General features: G+C 57.3%; 1 protein-coding gene across 4 annotated transcripts in view; it reads right to left on the bottom strand.

Moving 5' to 3' along the window:
• Positions 1–289: 289 nt before the first annotated feature.
• The window catches only part of TMCC2 (transmembrane and coiled-coil domain family 2), a 34,942-nt gene continuing 24,192 nt past the window's right edge, over positions 290–11,039 (bottom strand). For 2 of the 4 annotated variants that reach the window (XM_036271980.1, XM_036271982.1), the window contains 3 exons: positions 3,500–4,416; positions 2,253–2,388; positions 290–1,774 (listed from right to left, as the gene is read on the bottom strand). In XM_036271980.1, the coding sequence (XP_036127873.1) occupies positions 1,463–1,774; positions 2,253–2,388; positions 3,500–4,416 (1,365 nt within the window). In that variant the 3' untranslated portion in view covers positions 290–1,462. Of the gene's footprint in view, positions 1,775–2,252; positions 2,389–3,499; positions 4,417–5,017; positions 5,190–8,006; positions 8,028–11,039 lie in introns of those variants that run through there. The other 2 variants (XM_036271983.1, XM_036271981.1) reach the window with 2 other exon arrangements.

Here is an 11,039-nt window from a genome sequence, read left to right as displayed (position 1 = left end):
CCAGTGGTTTATCCTCTCCAAGCTAAGGAAACTTCCCTTGCCCTCCTTCTGGAAAGCTCTCCAGGAGGGCTGGATGAGGTGGGTGTCATCTCACCTCCTCTCACCTAGCTTCGGCAAAGCAGGCCGGAAGTGCGGATGATCCCTTGTTCAGTGTCGGGTCCCAGAGGAAGAAGACCTAGGGCCAACAGGGGAGGCCTAGTTTGTGTTACCCACCAGAAAGCTGGAGTGTGGGGAGACACTTGCAGTTTCTATGGAGACAGCCTGATCGGTCAACACTAGACAGGATGGATGAAAATTTAGAGGATATTTATTTCCCACAACAGCTGGCAGCCACTCCCCTCCCCTGTTCTAGGGGATTTCTCTCTGTTTTTCCGAGAAATCCCCCTCTTCTTGGAAGTGCTCATGGGGAGGCTGGGGTGTGAAGAGAAACCATACGCAACACTCTAGAGCCTTAAAAAAATAAAGCAACAAACAACCTCCTCCACACAAATATACACGTACAAAATAAATAGACATATAAAAGAGAAGCTTCGCTCCTCCTGTCCTGGCTCAAAGGCTGCTTGGGAGAAGAGCTGGGTGGCTTTGTCCCACTTCTCCCAGCCAAGATTACCCAGAGGCCAAATGGTATGGAAGTGCCTGACAGCCCAGAATAAGCCCTGGCTTCAGAGGGAGGGCAGGCGCCGCCCCCTCCCTGGAGCTCTGTAGGGATAAGGTACAAATGAACAAATAAATAAATAAATAGAACTCAGTGTGCTCCCAGAGGCCAAGGGCTTAGGCTGAGGCTCAGGGCCCCTGGGGCCTGTTTCCCTGAAAAGAGCAGATCCAGTGACAGGCAGGAAAAATAACAGGGAGAACACAAGCCCAAAGCCACACCCACCGGGCCTCCAGAGCCTGCATCCTTTAGCTCCCAACAGGGCCCAGCCCAGGGCCCAGCCTCAACCAGCTCTGGAGGAAGGCGGGGTGGGCTGAACCTTCTCTCTGGTCCAGCAGGCACCCAGGGCCAGGAACCCTCCCCTCGGTCTGGGGCCAGCAGAGCCTCCCACAGGAGGGAGCAGTGGCTGCCACCAGGGGGGGCTCTTCCCTTGGGAAAGCTGAGGCATGGCCCTCTCCTGCTCCAATCTCATTGGCCTTCCTGACTGGCAGATTCCAAGTCAGCTGGGAGAAGTCCTTGTGCAACTGTAAATAATCAACAGTCCATCCTGGTGTCCTCCTCTGCTCCATTGGGCCACAGATGTCCACACCACTTCCAGCCTGGGCTGCTCCCTTCAGGCCAACAGGGAGAAGGCGGCAGACGAAAGCAAGAACAGAGACAGGGTGGGAACTGCTGGGATGGACAGTCTGGTCAGGAGGCCAAACCAGACACACAAAGAAGCCCAAAGGAGTGGGGAGTCCCAAGATCCCTCCTGGAGAGTCATGGCCGGATGGGGGCCGGGGGAGCACGGGGTCGGGCCCAGCTGCCCACTCAGCTGGGCAGCAGCACATGCTCCAGGAGGTAGGTGACGGAGTCCCAGTGCTTCCAGAGCAGGAAGAGCATGAGGACCAGGAGGGCAGTGCTGGTGATGCGCAGGCGCGTCTTCATGAGGGGCGTGATGAAGTTGGCAATGGTGGACACGAACACCAGAAGCACGGCCATGAGTGCCAGGATCACGTTGATGAACTTGCCCAGCAGCGCCCTCGCGTTGGCGTTCTCCACGCCCTCCAGCTGCACCACCTGCTGCTGCTGCTGCTGCAGCTCCAGCTTGGTGACCCGGGTCAGGCAGGACTCCACGGCCTCCTGCGGGGACAGAGGGGTGGGTGCATGAGAGGGTGACAATGCACGGTTCCCCCTCCAAAGGCCAGGCAAGTATAGGCTGCGCAGCTGCAGCTGTGGGCAGAGACCTTTACTTCTGACTATTTGGGGAGGCTGGTAGAAAAGTGGAGTCTTAATTAATGTGGGAAGGGGAGGAGCTGGCCCAATCCCAGCTTCCTCTTGAGGCGCCGAAAATTCCAATTATTCATGGGCAAGGCTGCCATCAATGAGCTGGGGGCACCGGCGGCCATCGCCAGTCAGCTTGCCTTTGCACACCCTGCCTCAGGCCTGCTTCGCTCTGATCTCCACCCCGCCCCACACTGCCCTCTTCATCCATGTGTCCATCTGCCCCAGCTGATGAAACAGCCTGTGCCCATCACCCCTCACTTGGTAAAGCCTCGCCCTCTGGCTGCTGCCAGCTCTGTCAGCACGGGGCCTCCCCGAGGTGGGTCCCCGGGTGTACCTGGATGTCCCGAGCCCTCTCATAGGACTGGTAGGCCACCTTCTCCTCCATGCTGGCCAGTTCCTGCTTCAGGTTGCTCATTTCATTCTGGTGGAGCTCGGTCAGGTCATTGAGCTGCTCCTCCAGCCGCTCGTACCTGGCAGTGGGAGAATGCGTGACACCAGAGCTGGCTCGCGAGCCTGCCTGTTGTCCCCAGATTGATCCCATTCGTTCTCAGCGACGACTCAACCCAGGCCGGGCGTTCAGCCGGGTCCCAGAGCGGACACGGCAGCAGCGCAAGGCATTCTCACACAGCACCTCTGCGCCAGCGCTGAGCTGGGCACTCCACCCAGGTGACCTCGCAGGGCCCTCGCCACAACCCCACCAGGTACCGGTCCCCCCATTTTACAGGTTAGAAGGCGGAGGCACAGAGGGGTTAAGGAATTGCCCTGAGCTAAGATGCTGTCCTGGGTACCAGGCACACAGGGATATAGAGTCACGATCCCTGTTCTGAAGGCACAAATACTGAAAGATGACTCTTGGGTGGGGATGGTTAGTTTCCCCTGCAATTTTCCAAACCTCCTTCATATATATAAACAAGGGAAAGTGCTGCCCTGGCTGGGTAGCTCAGTTGGTTAGAGCATCGTCCCAATACGCCAAGGCTGTGGGTTCAATCCCTGGTCAAGGCACATATAAGAATCAATCAGTGAATGCATTAATAAGTGGAACAACAAATTGATTTGTCACTCTCTCCTTTCAGCTCTAAAATCAATTTAAAAAAGCACACACCCACAAAAAAAAAAAAAAAACAACAACAACAGAAAAAGTGCTAAGGATAAAGTCCTCAAGAATCCCAGGGAGCAAGTGCCAATGCCACACGGGAGGCACAGAGCCGAAGAGCAGGTGGGCAGAGGGCACAAGCGGCCAGACTGCAGCTCAGTTCACACTGGCCACGCCAAATATTTACACCCTTTAACTTCACAGGTGTGGCTTCACTTAACCCTCACAGGTGCTTCGAGTGGGGATTCATGTTATTCCCGCCTCACAAAGAAACCTGGTGCAGAGTGCATTAAGGTGAAGAGTAAATAAATAGTAGAGCTGGGATTTGAACCCAGGTAACCTGGCTCCAGAGTCAGTGCTCTTAACCAGAGAGGCCTTGGAGCTGGTCCCTGCCTCTGTTTCCTTCTGTGCACTGACCAGGTAAGAATCAAGCAGGGATGCTCACCCCGAGGGTCGCTGGCCGCGGTGAGGGCGGAGAAGGCACCTACCTGTAGCGCTCCTCCTGCAGGCACTGGGTCATGTAGGTGTAGTCCCTCTGCAGCTGAGCCTTCAGGTCCTCCATCGAGTCCTCCAGGTGGGACTGCCCCACCTTGATCTCCTGCAGCTCTTCCAGCAGAGCATCCAGGTTTCCTGGAGCCCCATACAGTGTGTTCGACTTGGGGCTCCCCAGCACCCCAGTGGGCCCAGCCCCGGAGTTGCTGCCGGCCCCGGCCGAGCTGGCGCTGGCGCTAGAACACTCGTCATCGCTGCCGTACTTGGGGCTGGACACGAGTGTGGCACTGCCGCTCAGCGTCCGGGCCGCCTCCTCCGGGGGCCCGTCCTCCAGAGGGTCCTTCAGGTGGGCGATGTTGTCGGCACTGCCAAACTTGTTGCGGATCAGGCTGGCGAACTCCCGGGGCTTGGACACCACAGCAGTGTGGGTGGCCTGGGAGAGGCCCGAGAGGCTGCCCTTGACGCCTTCCACCACGCCGCCCCCGAAGCCGCTGATGCCAGCGCGCATGTTGGCGCCCACGTCCTTCAGCCCCTGCTGCATGTCCCGCAGCACGTCCTTGGGCTGCCTCGAGGGCCCGTTCTGCTCGATCTCCCGCAGGCGCCGGCGGTAGTGCTCCAGCTTCTTGTGCAGCTGGGCGATGGTCTGGGCAGACTTCTGGTTCTTCTTCTCAAACACCTGCTTGATGCGCGACACCTGCTGCTTGTCCGCATTGTTGGCCAGCTTGAGATACTCCGCGACATTGTCGTCCCGCGCCTCCTGCTCGATCTTGATCTGCTCCGTGACCTTCAGGATCTTCTGGTGCAGGTGATCGATGGCGACCTTGGTCCGCTGAGGGTCAGGGGCCCCATCCGGCACATCCAGGCTGATGGGCCCATCGGGGTCGGCTCCGGCCACGAGGTCTCCCTTGTCAACCTAGGGAAGAAGTCAAGCAGAGGAAGCCCGGGTAAATCATGAGAGCATGGCGGCGGGGGAGGGGGCTCCCAGGATTCCCTCAGGAGCCCCGGACACCTCTGGACTTGGTCTCTCCACCTAGAAAATGGATGCAGATGAACAGGAAACTTCAGGAGGAGAATTCGAAAGAGTGACCACAGTGAGGACAGGGTTCCCCCACAGCCACCGTTCATATACCTGCCACCTGTTACCTAACTGACCCCACAACGTCTCTGAAGTGAGTCTAGGAGATGCGGTCCTCCTTCAGGCCAGAGTTCAAGCCAGTTGCCGAGGGAAACGTGCAACTACGGGAAGACAGAACCTCCGGCCCAGAGCTCCTGTTGCTCCACCACACGGACCAAGCAGGTCTGCGGCCTCACGGGAGAGTCACAGGATGAGACAAACTGTCCCTCTGGGCCCAGCCTCCCAGAGGGTCCTGCCTTGAGCAGGCCTCTCCCTCAGACCTGCCCAGAGCCTCCACTTGGGTCCCAGTGCCTGCACAGGAAGCTCCCCACCCAGCTTCCCTAATCCAGTTCAGCAAGCAGGTCACCCCACCTCTGCGGACACCCACCCAGCCCATTACCTTCCAGCTCTCGGGAACTGTCAGCAACCTCCTCCGCATCATGCTGGTGGGAGCACCCGCCCTGCCCAGGCTCCAGAACTGGGAGGGGAGCACACCCCTGCCGCCCCGCTGGCCAGGTCCCTGAAGGCTCAAGTCCCAGAAGTAACCCCCAGGTAAAGGGAAGCAGGCAGCAGCCGGGGCCCACGGGTAGTGGCTGCCCAGCTGGGAAGGGGATGAATGTGCAGGAAAGAGATGACAGCCCCTTTTCCTCGCCACAGGCAAGCGGGCTTCCCGAGTGCATCGGGGCGGCACGGAGGAAGAAGAAACTGATGAAGGCGATGTGGCAGTGGGAGGGAGAGAGGAAGGGAGGCCACAGAAGACAGGAAAGATGGGGAAAGGTCAGATGAGAGCAGGGGGCCTGCAGCCTGTTCTCCCAGGGCCAGCCCCCCGCCCCGCAGCCTGTTGGAGGATCTCTTTTCACAACCAAGTCTTCAGTGTCTTATCACCATGCAACAGCGGAAGCAGCAGGAAATGGCTCAACCCCATGTATTTTTATACACAGCACACCCCAGTACGGCCAGCCGGGTCAGATCATCGCTGTTCATATGTATGGGGGGCAGGGGCGGGGCGAGGTGTATGTGGGGGCAGGGGTCAAACACAAAGCAAGCGACCCAGGCATGCACGCCCCAACTGGAAACAGCCCATGCCAATTACAGGCAGAAGTCACTGAACTCGATGTCTGCCGAAGTACAAAGTATTGGAAAACACTATTGAAAACAATAGCCCCACAAACTCAGGAGGCAGAGGAGGGTGGTTCCTCTGTGGGCTTCCTCTGGGGCCTTTTCAGGTCATGGTTCCAATGGGAATGCTGGGGACACTGGGATCCCTTCCCCATCTCTCTCTCTCTCTCTCTCTCTTTTTTTTTTTTTTTTGGTAGGTGCTCCTAGCAGGAACCGAACCCGGGACTCTCCAGTCCGTAGGCAGATGCTCCAACCACTGAGCCAAACCGGCCAGGGCCCCCATCTCTCTTGAAGTCAGGACTTTCCCTTTACATTTGCTTGGGGTCTCCCCCCATGTCCCCTGGCCCTCCACCCACGTACTCACACCCTCAGGACCCTTGTCCCCTGACTTCGGACCTGGTATACCAGAGGAGCCTATTCCACAGTCCCTTCCGTGATCTGTCCCCAGGTCTAATGGTCACACCAGTCTGACTTAAAACCAGTCCTGCAGTTAAACCCTTCCCTCCTGCGCTGTTCCCTGCAGTGACAGCCAGCAGCCCACCTCTCAATGTCCTGCCCCTTGGTGTCCCCACCGGTAGCACAGGGATAATCCTGTCTACCCTCGTGTCTGATGTGAGGGTCACACAGCTTTAGCAAGCACCGAGGGCGGTGCAGGGCACACAGGAGGCACTCGTGAATGTCTGGTCCTAGGCAGCACAATTCTTTGGGGAGGGGGGCAGAACAAAATCTATTTAAGAGATTATTCCAACAAATTTACTCCATATTGATACTGCAGTATAGACAGTGAACTACACAAAACTACGTTCTATATACAACACATAGCTTTACAGTTAAAGAACTGGACCCTCGCCCTGGCCAGTTTGGCTCAGCGGTTAGAGCGTCGGCCTGCGGTCCGGAGAGACCCAGGTTCGGTTCCCGCTATGGGCACGTACTTCGGTTGCAGTTTGTCCCCGGCCCTGGTTGGTCGTGGGGGTGGCAGCCGCTCGATGTGTCCCTTCACGTCGATGTTTCTCTCTCTCTCTCCTTCCTCTCTCTCCCTCCCACTCTATCTGTACAAAAAATGGAAAAATATCCTCGGGTAAGGATAAAAAAAAAAAAAGAAGAACTGGACCCTCCAATAAGGCCACCGTGCTTTCCAAAGACTCAACTCTCGCCCTCTTTCCCATGCTCTTCCCGGAGGAAACCGTCCGGAGAAAGAGTGGGTCTGGCTGCGTTACTGTCCGGTGCTCAGCCTCCATGACGAGCACAGCTTCTGTCCCAGCGACGTGGAGGAGGTGGGAGAAACGCGACGCGGGCTGGAAATGCTGTGAAGCGTGCAAGTGCTTTGGGACTAGAGGGAGTGGGAACGGCTCTGCTCGGCAGCCCCGAGTCTCCCCAGGGTCTGCAGCCCGCCTCGCTCTCAGGTGGGAAATCCCCACAAAGGAGCGGAGAACGAGACTCGGGGGAAGCCAGCTGGGGGCGGATGGAGCAAGCAGAGTCTGGGACCAGGAGAAAGAGATTCGCCAAAAACCATCACAAAGCAATGAGACAGGACATAGGACCCGGCTGGGGATGGAGAGGGCACTAAACTGGGAGTCAAGACACCGATTTAGAATCCTGGCTGTCACTTCGCAGCTGTGTGCCCTTGGCTGTGTCATTAGCTTTCCAGGGACTCGGTTTTCTCATCTAGAAAAGGGGTGTGTACGTCTACTTACTCTGAGTGAAGGCCACAGTGAAAGTCCAAGTTCATGGCACACAGAAGGGGCTCAAAAACAAGTAAGAATAAATTAAGCAACACTTTACAGGGCTATAAGTTTTAAAAGAAAAACAAGCCCTGGCCGGTTTGGCTCAGCAGTTAAAGCATCGGCCCGCGGACCAGAGAGGCCCGGGTTTGGTTCCCACTAAGGGCATGTATCTCGGTTGCAGTTTGTCCTCGGCCCCAGTTGGGGTCGTGTGGGTGGCGACCACTTGATATGTCTCTCTCACATCGATGTTTCTCTCTCTCTTCCTCTCTCTCTCCCTCCTGCTCTATCTCAAGATAAATGCAAAAATGTCCTCAGGTGAGGGAAAAAAAAATTTTTTTTAAAATAATAAAAGGAAAACAACAAGAGTTGGAGGACAGAAATCAGAACCCTCAGACGAGCTGGTGGGAATGTAAAATGGGGCAGCCACTGTGGGAAAGTGAGTGGTTCCTCAAAAAGTTAAACATAGAATTAGCAAATGACCCAGCAGTTCCACTCCTAGGTATAGACCCAAAAGAACTGAAAATGGGTATTTAGAGAAATACTTACGCACATATATTCGTAGCAGCGCTATTCACAATAGCCAGAGGGTGGACGCTCAAATGCCCAGTAATTAGCAAATGGGTGAACAGAAGTGTTCTGTCCATACCATGCTATACTATTTGGACATAAAGGAATGAAGCCCTGACACATTGCAAACCTCGAGAACATGGCACCAAGTGAACGGGACCAGATACGAAAGGTCACATATTGAATGATTCCATTTATATGAAACATCCAGAAGAGTTAAGTCCACAGGGACAGAGGGCAGATTCGTGGCTGCCAGGGCCGGGGGAGGAAGGCGAGAATGACTGCTCGATGGGTGTGGGTTTCCTTTGGGGGTGACGACAGTGTTCTGGAAGTAGAGGGGACAGTCGCACAGGCTGGGTGTGGAAGGCTAGGTGGGTCCTTCTTACAGTCGCATTTTCAATAGAGCAGAAGTTCTTTCTAACTCACTCCCAACCCCCATCCCGGGGCTGGGTGACTAAAAGGAAGAGCAGTACTGAGCACTCAACCCCCAGTCACTAGCAGGTGTCACTCTCGGGGTCCCCAGCCCAGGGCACGGAAGTGGGTGGGCTACAGAGGCACCACTGCCCGGGGAGACCCGCCACAGCCCCGATACCCGGGAGCAGCTCTCCACACGACCTCACAGGGCCTGGACTCCTCCCTGCCCCCTTCCAGCAGCTCTAAGCAAAGCCAGATTAGGCACTCAGCCAGATTACAGGAGCTCCCGGCCCGGCTCCCAGTCCCCCTGCCTCCTCCCGGGCCTGAGCTCATGTCCTCTGTTAACCCGGCCCAGACCCGGGACAGCGGCTCTTCCTCTGCACACTGGCCCAGCCGCCTGGATCCCCGAGCAGGGAGCACACAGACACTGTCACACAGAAAGCATCCAGGCACTGTAGCGTGTGCTCTGCACCTGACTCCCAGTTCCCGAGACTGCACAGGGCTCCTAGGCTGACTGCCGCCCCCAGCGACAGGCAGCACCTTCCTCGATGTACAAAGTGCTCCTGTCAGGGTCCCAGAGCTGCCCGACACAGAGATGCGGCCTTCCTGTCCTCGCCATCTGCTCAGGGGTTGGACGGCCCAAAAAAAGAGTTTTGGGGCTCCGGTCAGAGCATCGGCCCACGGACCAGAGAGATCCGGGTTCGGTTCCCGCCAAGGGCACGTACCTCGGTTGCAGTTTGTCCCCGGCCCTGGTTGCGGTTGTGCGGGTGGCAGCCACTCGATTGTGTCTCTCTCACATTGATGTTTCTCCCTCTCTCTTCCTCCCTCTCTCCCTCCCACTCTATTTGAAAATAAATGCAAAAATGTCCTTGGGTGAGGACAAAAAATAAAAAAAAGAGCTTTGGGCTCCTATGCTTCCCTTTAAGAGCACGGCAGCCCTGTCATTCAGGAAGAGGTGGCTCTCAGGCCCCCTCCCAGGGTGGGGAACAAGGGGTCAGTGGTCAAGACTTGTCTGTGGGTCTGGCCAAGCCAGTGGAGGTCCATGCAGGACACTGCCCTGAGCAGGGCCTGGGCTTCCAGTGGCTGCAGGCCCAGCAGGCAGGTGTGACGGGAGCTGCTGGTCCCAGGTGACTCAGCAAGATGCTCCCGTCTGCAGATGCTGGCCCGGGGACTCTGCTTTGAGCACCTTCTCGGGATGGAGAACACTCAGGGGAAGGGAGGTGAGCCAGGCCAGATGGAGGGCAAAATCCATGGCCAGCTAAAACCCTTCAGCGCAGAGGCAGCTGGGGGGGAGGGAACCTGGCAGCTCCCGCACCAATCTGGCACTCCAGCCAGAGAAGGCAGGAAGAATTACCCAGCTCTTGGTCCTGGCATCGGGGCTGCCCTCTTTCTACCAAATCAGCAGGCACAGCTGCTGGGCTGCTCTCTTTCTCTTCCTGGCGGAGACATGTGGGCATCACAGCTGACCCAAGCACTTCCGGTGGAGAGGGTATGGGGGAGGGGGACACCCGCCCACCAGGGGTTCCACCAGTGCCTGGGAGCCTAAGCGGCTTTTGTGCAGAGGTCTGGGGGCCAGTGCTTAGGTAATGGGGTGCACATGTATGCACACTTGGGTCTGTTCACTGGGGTAAAGTAGGGTGAAAAACTCCTGCAGTGAGGTCCCAGCCACCACACGGGGGTTCGAGGGTCAGGGCAGATGCCCTGGGTTCCTGGCTGTCCCGCGGCATGACAGGCATGACAGGCCCTCGGGTTTACAAGCAACCTCACGCTGCTGCACGGATCCCGAGGTGCAGGGTACAAGCAGACGGGGAAACACTCTCATCCTTTCATGCAGCACCTCCGAGCGAGCTCAAGGCCGCGGGCACTGGCTGAAGCTTTGATCAGCCTCCTCGGACAGCCAGAGCGCGCTTCCTCCCACCCTGACCCTAAGGGCTACTCTCCCTTCCTGGGGGGCGACACCCCTCTCCTCTAGCACTAAGCTTCCAGGCCTTTCCGTGAGGTCCCCTTCCCCCCACTGGGTTCTGGTCAAAACCACGCCCTCCACCCAGTTCCCTCATTCCCTACCCTATGACAACAATGCCCTTCTGTCCGCACAAATGTCCGAGAGTCCCCTCTGTCTTCTCACTCCCACAGGCCCTGGCCAGGCCCCCAGGGCTGCCCTCCCCCCTGGCCCTCCTCTGAATTCTCCAAAAGCTCCAAGCGCCAACACTTCGCCCCTTCTAGACTCTCCCACTGTCCACCAGGTCAGTGCTCACTGGACCGTCACACTCCCCTCTGCCCGTCACTGTTCACTGTGGGCAGAAACCACCACCACCAGGAACACCCCTTCCACTTAACTTCACATCAGCTTCTTCAGGCCCAGGCGAACTCACACAGGCTCCTGGTTTCCGGAAGCTTCTGTGCCAGGGTTCATTCGCCTCCTGCACAAGGTCCCCTTGCCCGACCTCAGAGACCCTCCCAGCACTGGTCAGCCTAAGCCTAGAGACTGGGTGTTTGCCCCTCCCCCTTCTCCCACCCACAAAATGTTCTCGATAATGGAGCTAAGAGGGAGCCGCACCCTCAGACCAGAGGGTGAGCACAGCCTGCCTGACAAACTGC

The sequence above is a fragment of the Molossus molossus genome, unplaced genomic scaffold (assembly GCF_014108415.1).
Source record: "Molossus molossus isolate mMolMol1 unplaced genomic scaffold, mMolMol1.p scaffold_m16_p_20, whole genome shotgun sequence".
NCBI classification, from domain to species: Eukaryota; Metazoa; Chordata; class Mammalia; order Chiroptera; family Molossidae; genus Molossus; species Molossus molossus.
Note: the sequence above shows the minus strand (reverse complement) of the source record. Positions and strands in the feature narration are given on the sequence as shown.